General features: G+C 38.7%; 1 protein-coding gene across 1 annotated transcript; it reads left to right on the top strand.

The window, feature by feature from the left end:
* Positions 1-3348: 3348 nt before the first annotated feature.
* LOC116290761 (uncharacterized) lies at positions 3349-7074 on the top strand. Its single transcript, XM_031697865.2, has one exon. The coding sequence runs from the start codon at positions 3755-3757 to the stop codon at positions 5087-5089; it is 1335 nt and encodes a 444-aa protein (XP_031553725.1). The 5' UTR covers positions 3349-3754; the 3' UTR covers positions 5090-7074.
* The last annotated feature ends 7316 nt before the right edge of the window (positions 7075-14390 follow it).

Raw genomic sequence — 14390 nt, 5'->3', positions numbered from 1 at the left:
CACTCCTGGGGTATTTTTGTTATTATGTATATTTAGTTTAAGAGGTTGATGACTTGGGATTTTTCTTGTTGTCTTCACGTCTTATCAGGTTAATTAATATTCACATATTACCTTTTCAATCTAGTCTGCCTTTGTTGACTTATGATGTGGTGCAAAACATGGTGTCAACCCAGGGGAACGTTTTTTCCACAAACTTCAAACAGATTGAATGAGCGTTGTGCAGAAGGGTTTTCTTCTTCACGAACGCCGCAAGAAGCATGAATACCTAGGTTTCCTTACCTCCTTTTGTGATGGCCATGATCAAAATCTATTTAGTCAGCAAGGTTCTTAAAATATTCTTGTTGTTTCGTCTTTTTTCGGAGTGGCTTTGGCAACAGTATTCGCAAAGAAAAATTCAAATACTTAAAGCTCTTTTTCGTAAAAAGCATCACAGAAGTGAAAGAAACATCTTCGAGGACTTCCTTTACCCATATGACTGGTTCATAAAGCTATATCTTTGAGATTTTTTTGGGAAAACGAAGATAAACACTATCGTTTGAACTCTTTCCTCTTGCCACCATTGTGAATCGCTGACCACGGCGTGACGTCATACTGTCATACTGTCATACATTACTCCTTCATTGTTTACCTTGGAGAAACGTCTTTACCTCCTGGTTCGTAGAAACACAAGTAGTTGAATGTACTGATTACATAGATTATTACCCGTACAAGTGAATAATGTAAGCAAAAGGAGTATGAATGCAAATATAATCGCATCTAAGAAACTTAGACTGTTATATATGAGTTTTAATATGGTCTCAAAATTGGAAATAATGATTTTGTTTTCGTCGCGTATTAGTGAATCTGTGACGTTCTCAATACCGTGACAACAAGACATGAATGGGACCTGAGTGCCCTGGGTAGGTTTTGGGCTCTGATTTTTATTTATTTTAGTAGCCCAAATTTTTTGAATAATTGTATAGAAGAACATCAGTCTTCCTCAGGAATAAAGTGCTCGTAAGCCCCAGGTATGTACCAATTTGCATTTTGTCCTTCGAAATTAGGTCGATTTTTTTTTGGGCTTCAAAAGTAGGCCAAAAAATGCTAATTATTTAAAAAAAATTCGGTAAATGAAACCATAACCGCACCAAAATCATAGCAACTATATGTTTTTATGGCTGGACTTTCATTATTCGATTTTAATCTTAGTGTTATTTTTTGGACGATTTTTAATTAGTATATGGTGAAGAGTCCTTGAAAGCCGGCCAAAGAGCCTTCAACCATTTATGGCGCGGTCGCAAATATTCTCGTGATCGGCTAAAAGTTTATTCTGATATAGTCATATTTCTTGACAAAGTTGAGGATTTTTGATTTTTCCATGTTGCACACCCCCAGTCGATATTTACAGACAGCCGCTCTTAGGTTATATAAACTAATATTTACTGTATTCTATAAAACCTCAGATCATTTGGTGGCCATTCAAGCGAATTCGAGAAGAACATTAACATTAACTTCGATCTTAAATCTCACCTCGAAGTTGATCTTTACTGATTTCAGATTCGGAAACAAACAGACCCCAGATCTCAATGCACAAGTCCACATACGAAGACGTGACCATTTCTTAAAGAACATCCTCGTCCAGTCTTGGTATCTCTTCAGGTAGTAATAGTCCACCATCGTTAGCGTATCCCATAAAAATCGCCCTCTTCGAATGTTAAGCCACCAACTTTACCCCTCGAGTGCTGTTGAACTTCATTTTTGAAAAGTAAATTAAAATATTGGAGTTTGGGCTTGCTTTGCTTTTCATCACACACAGGGATCCCAACTTTGGAACATATGCACTGTACCAGTTTTCGTATAGACCCCAATTACCGCCTATGTTTCTTGATTACAGACTCTTTGCACAGGGTTAGCCTCGAGTTTGTGCAGAATATTGCTTACTATCAATCACGTGACTTTTTGGAGTTGACTGTGGGGGCAAACAAGCGGTTGACTGGGGGGCAAATATAGCGGATGCTAAGTCAAAACATATCAAAATAAGTCCTCAAACTATTGTATTTAACTATTTTCCACGACCATCAAACCAGAAAACGAGAGATCAAAAACTTCCAGGATTCTACGGAGCATCAAAAAGATCTATTACCGGAAGTGACGTCTATTGATAGCAACCTATTCACGTGTTCCAAGTCAAGGTCCGTCGAGATACAAATGTTTGTATTGTTGAAGTTAGTGCATTCTTTACTTTTCTGTTGGTATTTTCCTTTTTTTTTTTTTTTTTTTTTTGATATTTCTGTTGGTAGTGGTCAGTGTTGGGGGAACACAAAACACGGGGAAACACAAAACGCTGTCACACCACCAGCTTTTCACAGTCATACGAAATTTCCTAAAGTGGCCGATACGACTTGCCAAAAATTAGGACGGATATGACGTCGTTACTCAGACCAACATGAACTCAATGCTGGGCATTCAAATGTTTGACTATGGGGAAATACACATAAAAATTTGAATGCCCTCTTATTCGAATTCTTAGCGAAACCTACAAAATGTGTAGCAAAATCTATTTACTACATACATTTTTGTATGAGAGGATAGCCTGAGTGAATGTTCGTGGACGGAGCCTTCATAGCCTTCTTCTCTCTCGTCTCGCTCTTCTCTTCTCTTCTCTTTCTTCTCTCTTCTTCTCTTCTCTTCTCTTCTCTTCTACATCCGTCTATTCTTTTACACATGATCTATCCATATCAGACAACACTACGAGCTCCTGGTCATTCTTAAGATTACTTTACAACCCTGCCCAGTGATCAGTATGTCATCAAGGTCTTTAACCTACTGGTTGGATGTATGGAATATTTTAATCACTGTTTTGATAAACTGATACAACTGGAGGGCACGAAACCAGACCCTGCCTTAATATGGAAATTATAAAGATTACAAAAAATATTCCAAGCCTTTAAAAAGTACACGTTATTCTGAAACAGAAAAGAATGGACATTTGCAATGTGTTTATAACTATATGCATAAGGTTTTCAATTTTGTAGAACAATGGTGAACGGCATTTGATTTCAATTTTTTCCTGAGAGGTTAAAGGGGCGGGGAAGGGGGGAATACGACAGCATTTTTAAAAACTAGACCTGTTTCTCCCAGGCCCTATAGCACACGACCAGTCACTGAGCTCTGCAGGCACACACACGCAATACGACTACTGTCTTAGAATATTTTAATATCCAATATTTAATATCCGGACTCCAAGTACCAAAGTAAGAGACCATTGGCCTTGATCTTGAACAGCGAACTTTTCGTCTCAATAACTAAAGCGAGAGTTGGCGACTAATTGGCTGAATTCAATCGAAACTTTGACTGCAGTCAAGACCTTTGAAACTTGCCGACAAAAAGACGATGAAATAGGGCTGTGTAAAAGTGATACCTAGACTAAAAAAGAATTTACTATTTGTAAAGTAGACGCAGATATCTAAGTCACGTCAACGCTTGGTTCTTGTGCTCCGTTGGGAAAGAATTTCCAACATCCAGAATTACTAAAGATTTGAAGATTTCGATAACATTAGAGCAACTTTTCAGCGAGATGAGTGGATGGATGGCTAAAAATACATGGATTTTGTGAGCTGCTGTTTGTTAATTTAGAAATATACGTCCTTGGCGACAACAGACGCACATCTGATACCTCAGGGATGATGAATAAGTGTCAAAACTTTAAGTAGACATCACTGAGAGAACACCACGAGTATTTGCTTCATGCAGTAGAAACTATTATCCGAAAAAAATGGCAGAAATCCCCCAAGAACAGGAAAGTGAAATAAGTTCACAGAGTAATGAAATCGAAATGCGAACCATTGAGCTAGAAGTCGTGCTTTCAAAGATTGTATTCCATGCTTCTTGTAGTGCTGATGACCTAGATTTAGACGTGCCCGGCTGCTCAACAAAACATCTTTCTAGCCCAGCAAAGATAGAATTCATGGAAGAACCAAGCAGCGAGTCTAAATGTCCCAAGACTAGAAAGTTTAAGAATATTGCTCTACCTCACTGGCTCATCAAGCCACACGTTGTCAAGCAGAGGTCTCACGATGAAGGATTGTTTCGCAAACATCTGCAAGGTAAAAAACGAATATTTCGAACAAACTCTGCTCCGAAAACCCTTGGAACTTCTAGTTCATTGAAACTTGGATTAAGAGAACAACAATATAATACAATATTAGAGACGAAAGAAGAGGGACTCGCTACGCCAGAAAACTTTCACGAGCCGCCTAAAAATCCTGTCATGAAAAGACAGCCTACCGAAGATGTTAAGGAGAAATCCAAGAAAAAATCTTGGGGCAGAAGGGCTTCGCTTCCCAGTCATGTTGGTAACAATTTTAATGAGATCGAAGTTAATGAATCAACTCAACAAATAGCAAGTTCACTGACCCCGAAAGCCGAGAGAAAACAATTTAATTCGCAAGACAAATTGGAAAAGGACGTACTAAAAGCTTTGCTGTTTGGGAGGTCAAACACGGGCATTACTACTGAAAACCGAACTGTCAATCCAGAATCAAAGAAATCCCAGTCAACAGACACTAACCATGAAGATGATACAAGCATTGAAGACGGTCAAAATACTGACAGCGATCGCCATAGCAACGTGAAACAAACCCCTCGCTTGCAACTTCACCGCCTCGAGAGCCCGGATTTATTTTTTGTCCCCGTTTCTGAAGAAGAAAGTGATACAACAGTGTCTTTGGACAGGAAGATTTCCAGCTCTGCAGGCGAGCTTTGTACTGCCACTAAAATCGATAGCGAAGTGGTGGAACTGAATGGGCTCATTAAAACACTGATCTGTCAGGATTTGAAAAACTACCTTGAAGGGAAAGCATTCACCTCAGAGTTATGTCAGAAGTGGTGTCTTGACATTAGTCAGAACATCAAGACAGCGGTGCAGAATTTCATCGGTGATAATCATAAACTAGTCTGTAATGTGTATATTGCTGCTTTGCGAGGGAAAGGCATTCATTCTGCAGTGCAATGCTTATGGACTCCTGATCAAGATAACTTTGCGACGGCGAGTTATAAGAACGACAGCTTGTATGCATTTGCAACTATCATCGCTACAAAGTACGAGTAGGAATCATGTCTATCATATAGGTGGCTTTTTCAGAATGCAAACTTGATTTCTTTATTCCTCCCTCCCCTGCGGCGGTGGAGGAGGTAAAGAAAGATCTGCATGATCTCGGGGTGTTCTTTTTTTATCGGCCTTCCCCTTCCTTCCTTCCTTCCTTCCTTCCTTCCTTCCTTCCTTCCTTCCTTCCTTCCTTTTCCTAAATTAATATATTGATTTCTAAATTATGCCATTATGTCATTATTTTTCTTTCTTTTCTTTACTTTCTATGAACTATGATATTCGTCTTTAATCTCTTGTCATGAGATTCTATTCTACTGTTTTGGGTAAAAGTAATTAAAACGAGAGAGGTACAAAAGGCAGAATAATTCACTAAAGCTACAGATAGCCTACAGCCTGCAATAGGCTGCTATATATAGTCATTGATATATATACTTGTAATCATAAAAATGTCGCAGAGACTGAAAACTAAAACTGATTTTTTGCTACATTTTTTGCTCTCGCAGAGCATAGCGGTCGCAATTGTTGCAAGCCAGTCATGTCTTAAGAAAATTTCTCATCCCGGCAGAAAACACATGCACATTCGCACATTTTGTATCAGAAGCCCGATAAAGCTATGCGACGGTAAGAGAATCAAATATGTATGGTCTAAAAGATAACGGTAGAGCTGTTAAGCAAAATAAGACACATTGGCTATTAAAAAAAGATTGATAATCTACTAAAACTATTAATTCTCGTATCGCGAGACGTTTGTAGGCTGTGATAATGTAACCGGCGGCAAGGCACTCAGCTATGAATCAGATTGCAAGTGGTTTTGACAAAAGAATTTATTGAAAAATTCACACAACTTTACAATACATGAAAAAAAAACGGGAACGAGATTACAGGATATCTCTAATGAAAACAAGAAAAATATTTACAATGAGATAAAATAAATTTGTAGCTTATCTAAATAGCTAAAAGTTATGAATAAAATACAGTTTTGCTAGATATAACTAGAAACGGAAATACGTAAATTACGTCACAGGTAATTTGAATATTGCATACTGATTAGCAGTGTTTACAATACGCGAGTGAAAATTACTAGGTTGCAAAGTTTAATGTACAAGTCGGTAAACCGTTTAAAATGAACTAAACCAATGGAAAAAGCAATAGGAAAAATTGACTAGAGGTTAACTATGGCTTTAGGTAAGTATTTTAACCTTTGTTTATGACAAACTAAGAATTACACGGTTTACTGAACACGCGGTCGCGACAATGACCTTGAGTGTAGAGTTTAAGTAGCGAACAAATTAAAGGTTGGAAAGAAAAGGTCTTTTATCCCGCAGTTAAGGCTATTTATCGTAGTAAAAAGGTTAAACAAGCGAGTAAGGCGGTAGCGATCCTATAGTAAACGTTTTAAAGAGTTTAAAAGACAAGATACACTCAGCGTGATTACTAAATTACTACTGCGTGAATAACTTTGTACTAAATTACGCGCTAATGCGACTAGAATTACTACAACATGAAACGAATGCTTAACAAATATGTAGAAAATCTAAGCTATAAAATATAACGACTAGTTAACGATATTAACATAGATTTGTCCTAAATCTATCCTAGGTATAAGTGTAAAAGGCTTCAAAGATTCATACCTTTACATCGTAGAGAATTCCTTGTCTTGATATGTGCAACGTCTTCAAGAACTTTTACTACACTGATTTAAGCTTAGTTTGGGCCTATTTTTATGGAAAAACCTGCATTCTTAAGACCTTACACATCCTATGCAATGTTGCACGCCCTAGGCGCAAACAGGATGTCCCAAACACGAACTTACGTAAACAAGCGCCAAACCTAGGCATGACTCACTGTAATGTAATTACGTACGGAAATTATTTCTTGCTTACGCACTTTCCACGCAAACAGTTAACTAAATAATTACATTCCTATGTGTACACGAGGCATTCCTAATTAAAAATATAGATTTATGACTAAATAATTACTGTCCAAAATAGTGTCTTTTGACTCTGTCACAATAAGATAAGAACCCTTAACAAAACGAGCGTATAGATCTTCTCGTCCATTCCACAGAAGCAAGAGGTCTGATAAATTCCCGAGAGATTGCGACAAGCTCGGATTTATTTGATATTTTCCACTTCAATAAAGATCCCAAAGTTCAAAGCTCTTAGGTCTATGGAATGACAGGAATGGTTGTTAATTGACTGTAGTGGACGTCTGTGCAAGATTAAAACGGCACTTAAGGAGCTAGTTACATGATGGAGTGCTTGAGTGTGACCAGTAGTGTTGATTGTGTGTATAACCTTACCAAAAATACCAGTGATCTTCAACTTAATCACCATGTTTGTTTATAACATTAACTTCTCAGTTTCAAATTGTCTGCTGCTCAGGGCTAGCCTCGATTTTGTGAAGAATATTAAGGTGTTCCAGTGAAGGTCCGTGGAATTTTAAAAGTGTATGAGTTCCTGAGTTTGGGAACTGAATTTGGGGTAAGCCTGTGTAAATGAGTCTGTTATCAAGGAACACAGCGGTTAGCCTTAAAAGGGTCTATTCCTTTGAGAATTTTGTTTTTCGTTCATACACACTAATTTCTTCTCGAACATTTACTGCTACGTACTGGCAAAGGAAATAATACTCAAGGGATTGCGTGAACAGTATTTAATCATGGAAATGGCTGTTTTAATAAACAAATGTTAACACAGTAATACCATTAGCATTTTTAGGTTAAACCAGATTTTTGATGGAGAATATGTTCGTACTTTTAAGTTAATCTGTCCAAAATGTCGTAAATTTAATGCATTCACTATTTTTTCATGTTGATTTCTTGTAGCTTTTATTATACTTATACACTTATTTCAATAAAGTTAGTCACCAAAAACCTAGAAAGCTGAGATCACTGAGCATCATGGGAAACTTTTCATATCAAAAAAGCATATATATACAAAGCTTTTTTTAATACAAACTGCAGCTCGATCGATGATGCTCAGAAGAGGTGAGACTGTAACTGTAAAAGATTCGCAAGTCCATGAACCGTTATCAAGCGGTTGAACGTGTAAAATGGATCTACCAATAATCCTTGTCGGCCTCAGCTTTATAGCTTTTCAGGTGACTAACTTTATTGAAATAAGTGTATACGTATTCGTGTTTTTCGCCCGGGGGGGGGGGGGGGGGTACTACCACCCCAACTTGGGTAGGGGTGTGCCGCCAGGACCTTAAAACCCTGACCCTATCCCAGACCTAAAATTTTGATTTTACATACCCTACCCCAGACTAAAACTAAGAATTATACACCCTATCCCAGACTAAAAGACGGAAAAGACGGTTTTACAATCGATTGCAATCAATATTTACTAACATTTTTGTTGTTCTTGGTCGGCAGAAAGCTTAGCCTATTTGCCAGACAAAAACGACCAAATCGTTAACCCTATCCCAGACTAAAATGATACCCTATCCCAGACAAAATGTCAAAAAATGATACCCTACCCCGGACCCAAAAGCCGAAAAACCATACCCTATAGGGCGGCACATACCAGTATAGCAAATATAGGGGAGTACCCCCCCCCCCCCAGGGTTTTTCGATGGGTTGGGTTTTTCATAGTTAATAGACCTTTCCCGAATTAGCTTGACTGGTCACGAAACAATGGTTTCAAGTCGAGGTTGAACTTGATGAATAAAAGAATCAAGTTCAGTCTCGACTTAAAACCATTGTTTCGTGGTCAGTCAAGCGAATTCGAGATAGGTCTATTCAATTATATTTTAGGGGTTGGGATCTTTGGTGTAAATACCTTAGTAGGGGACTTGCAGTCCTATTGTATTTTACACCTACCTTCGGGTGAATCTTTAAATTATGACATGCATGTCGTCAGAATCAGCATTACATCTAGCTGGTTTGTCACGAGCTTGTGAAAATAGCGCAGCGCATTGATTCTAAAAATAGCTTAAAGATTCGGACAAACATTGCATTCTGTTTAACCGCTACGAGGATTATACGAACCGATTTTATTATTTTTACTTAAAGTTACAATAATAACCCATGTAAACTAAGCTCAACTGCGATCGGCTGTGAAAATAATCTGCTGAAAGTAAACTTAATTGTAAGTTTGTTTGTCCGAATTTCGCCTTTGTCTACGTTTTTATGACGTCACGGTTGCGCTGCGCTATTGACCAACGAAAAATAAAAACCTGTCCAACATTGCAATAAAAATGGAAAACTTATTAGTTATTGTGTTACTTTTATAAACCTCTTATTATCAAGGTTTTTTTTTATTTGGTGGGCTGGAAATTATTAGTTTCAAGAGGAAAAGTGACACCACAGTTTTGCAAATGTTCTCGGTTCTGATTGGCTTATATTTTCTCTCAGATCAGTATTACATGAAAAAACGCTTACTCGCTAAGACAGTCTGAAGGAAGCACGGATGGTCTGCGTTGATAATTTGCTGCCTCTCGCCGCTTAAATTTCGGCCTTTAAAAAATACGCCATGCCGTAAACACCTGCATACGAGAATAGTCCATTTTTATGTTCCATGCATACCGCTAATTTTTAAGATTACAGACTCATTTGAACAGGTTTAGCCTCGTTTATAAGTCAGCTATTCAACAAATAGTATTAAGAGTCCGTGAGATTTCAAATCATTGGTATTGTTTAACTTGCACACATCTCTTTACTTTGACATTGACTTTGGCAAAATATTTACTCTTGAATAATGAGCCTTTAGTCATGTAACACAGCGGTATTTACCAAATAAGAAAAGGGACTATTGGACCCGTGGTTAGAAGTAATCTATACAGTATGAGTGGCCGCGCGTGTTGTATCCGATATACAAATTGAGGCGTAGCCGAGAGTTTGTATATCTGATACAACACGGACACGAATACTGTATAGATTACTTATCAAACGTCTAGGTTAGTTCCTTTGTGTTTCGCTAAAATTTTCAAGATAAAAGTGAATCTGGCCAAGAAAATCCATCTTAAAGTTTATGCAAATGAACAGGATTCTGTATCTGATTTACGAAACTCTTCACGGTCGTGATTTCTGTTGTGTTTTCTTCATGTATTATTAATGAGTTTAATAATATTACATATAGGATGGGTAGTGAGATATCAGCCTGAAGAGGTTCTTAAAGATGTTTTTATTTCATATTTTTGATATGTACACTATATTTGACTTAAGGTTGCTGCCTACTATACTTGAAAAATGAAGCTACTGCGCACGCTCGTTCGTAACGTAGGTGTACATTTTTTGCACTCGTTTTAAACAAACGTTTAGCAAGTCAAAAAGAAGTTGTTGCTGAAAGAGCAGCCATATTGAATTTCATTGATGCTGAGCGTTTCTCCGCCTTTGCGAGCGTGTTTCTGGGCTTGATCCCTAGTGGTCAGTGGAAAACCTGATGGTAAAGGTCTCTATTATCTCGAATAAACGACCTTGTTGGCAATAAATTTACATTAAAAAATAAGCGATTCAAAAACTTTTTCATGTTTGTTTTTTCTATAGTAGGCAGCATTTTTAATTAGTGAAATATTGAACCTGACAGGCCTGATAATAATGGGTACTTGGGTCTGCACCAGAATTTTTTAAGTCATTATAAATTTTTCTAAAAAGAACTCGCTTCCTTTGTCAGGCTAAAATGAATCTTACATTAATCAATACATTAGCTGTAAAACGCTCGCCTCTCATCTCTGAGGTCCAGTGTTCGCATTCCAGTCCCCCGGCCCATGTGAGCTGAGTTGGTTGTTTCTCTTTCTGACTCCGAAGGTTTTTCCGGTCATCCGGTCATCCGGTTTTTTCTCCCTCCTCTCAAATCAACCCTAACTAAGAAGATATAACTAGCTAAAAACTAGTGTGAGCTGCGTCGGTGTTTCTAATGAAACAGTAATGATGAAAAGGTAAATTATACACCGTGAAAAGATGAAAAAACTTACTGACGTTTCGGACGCTAGTCCTTCGTCGGAGTAAAAAAAACCCTAACTAATGCAAATTCAAACTGGTTAGAGCTGTGCTCCGGGATGATACATGGACTGTATAGCGGCTGCCAGAGGCGCCTTCACATGCTTTCAGTTCGACTCCGTAGAGCTGCGCCAAAACGCGGTCTTCCCTGAAGCAGTTCTTAGTATCGTCACACAACGTTCCTTAAAAACGGCTGCGGAGTAGACTATACTAAACGGGGCTCATTGGCCTAAACGCAGTCTTCCCTGCAGCAGCTCTAGTCGTCACACAACGCTCCCAAAGCCGGCTGCGGAGGAGACTATACTAAACGGAGCTCATTGGACGACTAAACGCAGTCATCCCTGCAGCAGGTCTTAGTATCGTCACACAACGCTCCCTAAGAACGGCTGCGGAGGAGACTATACTAAACGTGGCTCATTGGACTAAACGCAGTCTTCCCTACAGCAGTACTAGGTGTCGTCACACAACGCTCCCTAAGAACGGTTGCGGAGGAGACTATATTAAATGTGAAATCTGAATACGAACAGAATGGGCTTGGTTGGTACCTGCATGGCTATATGACCAGATAATGAACCTTCTTCCTCGTGTTGTATTTCAGAAATAATTGAATGCTCTACCGATTCCTTTCGAGATGGCGTAGCTGGGAAATAGGAAAGGGACAATTCCAAAAAGGGCTGCATACTCTAAATCATCTTGGTTTTGTACTTTTTTCAGCTTAATACTGATATAAAGCATCTGATTTGAAATCAGATACTTGATATCAGTAGAAAGTTGAGAAAAATGGATTATATCCTTGCCTTGGCTTTAGACCGGAATTTCCGACGATTAACTGGCAAATGGCATCTTTGATTTCCGACATCTAGATTCTTTTCATGAACCTGTTATTAAGAATATCATAAAAATAATAAAAGTAATAAAGAGATGGAGTCACGTGAAAACTTAGAATTTCGTCAAGTGTATCCGCCCCGACCGGCTCCATCGTCTATTGGCTAAGGATTCTTTGGTAGCCATCTAATTGTAAAGAAGGCTGCACTAAACCATCTTGTCTTTCATTTTCCCTTTTTAACCCATTGTGATACAAAGCATCTGATTTAAAATCCAACACTGACTTAGTATCAATATAGAAGGCGAGAAAGGCGAATCATTTCCTTGTACATGGAAGACGCGCCGGTGATTTCCAAAAATGGCATCCCCTATAAAAGGGTCAGAGATTTACAAATTACACGCTAGAAAATCAATAGATATCTATTGTTCACTGAGCCGAACACTGAACACATGCTATGGAAACGTGAAAATTTTAATAATTTTACTTTTTAATTCGTTGCAAAAAAGAACCATACTTCCAGACATCGAGTGCTGAACCTTCGTATGGCAGCGCGAAGCATCTCCAAGAGCCTGCCCAAAGCCCTTTAGATTTCTCTTTATTAATCTTAGCCCCAGATGCCTTTTCATATTCCTCATAGATGGAGAAGACAGTGCATATTTCATCGTCATCTGTACATAACAGGGTCGTGTAATCAGCGTATTGGGAAATAAGTGCTGGTTCATAATCAGGGTGCGGAAGAACCAAACCTCTTAAATAGATTGACGCACGGATACGACACGCTAAAGATTCGGCAATCAGTACGTAAAGGGGCGCTGACAGTGGACAACCTTGTCTTACACCCCTCGATAAATTTATAAAAGGTGTAAAGAAGCCATTTACCAATACCGAAGACTGAGGTCCAGTATAGAACAAGCGTACCCACGAGCAAAAGGAAGGTCCAAACCCCATGCCTTCAAGGACTCTGAGCATGTAGGACCATTCCACCCTGTCAAAAGCTTTTTCCTGATCCAAAGACAATAAGGCCAGAGGTGAATTAGTTATTTTGCCATATGTAACAGCATCTTGAAGAAGCCTGATGTTTTCACCAATAAATCTGCCAGGTACCGAACAGGTCTGGTCAGGAGATACAACATAAGCGATCACTTTTCGTAGACGGCCCGCGATTGATCTTGAAGCTATCTTGTAGTCTGTACATAATAGGGAGATGGGACGCCAGTTTTTCATCAAAAATCTATCTCCCTTTTTATATGAGAGCGTTATAATCCCTCTCCTCTGAGAAACTGATAGTACACCACACCTAAAGGCATAATTAAGTACAGCTACCAGGTCCTTTCCAATGAGATCCCAAAACTTTAGATAAAATTCTTTGGGAAGACCATCAAAACCAGGCGTTTTACCTGACGGCATCCCCTCAAGAGCCTCAAGACATTCCTTCATGGTCAAAGGACCCTCACACACATCTTTCACTTCTAAAGGAATTCTACGTTCCAAGTTAGAAATAAAATCATCTGCAATGGTTTCATCAGTTTCTTGTGAAGTAAATAAACCCTTGTAAAAAGAGAACCAAGCCTGCCTCAAATTCTCAGGATCAGAAACGTATTGATCATTGCTATCTAGAATAAGATCAATCATTTTGTTGGCCCTATTCTTCTTTCCCATACGGAAGAAAAAGGAAGTGGATCTCTCACCCTCTTCAGTCCATTTGGTACGAGCTCTTATTTCTGCCGCCTTGGCTGCCTCTCGATCAAACAATTCTAATTCATTGAGTACACTATGGTATTGATTTAGAACAGAGAGGTCTCCCCCATCTACCAGAACTTTTAATGATCTTGCTTGAGCTTCCAAGGAATGCCTGGATGCCCGTCGTTTGAAAGATAACTTGGAACAAAACCTACTGGTGGCTTGTTGGATCTTTCTTTTACCTATATCCCACCAAACAAGCAATGACGTACATGACTCTTTCTGAGGTTGCCAGGACTTCCATAAGTCCCTTACGAGCTCCACGTATGCATCATTATCCAAAATACTAACATTGAGTTTCCAAAAATAAGGGCCTCTGGGTGGAACTTCAGGCAATATGAAATCAAGGAAAACAGTAGAGTGATCAGAATGCGGACAAGGTAAAATACTGCACTCAGAAACATGAGGAACAAAACGCAATGGAAGTCCGATCATATCAATGCGGGACGCAGCCATGCCATTAGTACTGATATAAGTAAATTCTTTGGTTCTAGGATGACAGTGCCTCCAAATGTCAATCAAGCGATTTTCATGGAATAAGATGGGAAGGACAGTAACACTGTCATAACTAGCAGGTAGTACAGAATTAAAGGATCGACGATCCAGAATAGGTGTAAAAACCGTATTGAAATCCCCTAAGAGGAGAATGTCAGACGTAGGATCAAGCCTATCATTTACTTGTGTCAAAAAACCATCTCTTTCAGGATTGTGATTGGGAGCATACAGGGAGACGATAGAAACTTTGCAAGAGTCATATTGGACATCTAAATAAGTGAAGCGGCCATTGATACCCGAGTACT

Source organism: Actinia tenebrosa, unplaced genomic scaffold, assembly GCF_029948245.1.
Source record: "Actinia tenebrosa isolate PJP-AT-01 unplaced genomic scaffold, QUT_ActTen_1.0 PGA_scaffold4__44_contigs__length_22323623, whole genome shotgun sequence".
Lineage (NCBI taxonomy): Eukaryota > Metazoa > Cnidaria > Anthozoa > Actiniaria > Actiniidae > Actinia > Actinia tenebrosa.
This window is presented reverse-complemented; position numbering and strand designations above follow the sequence as displayed.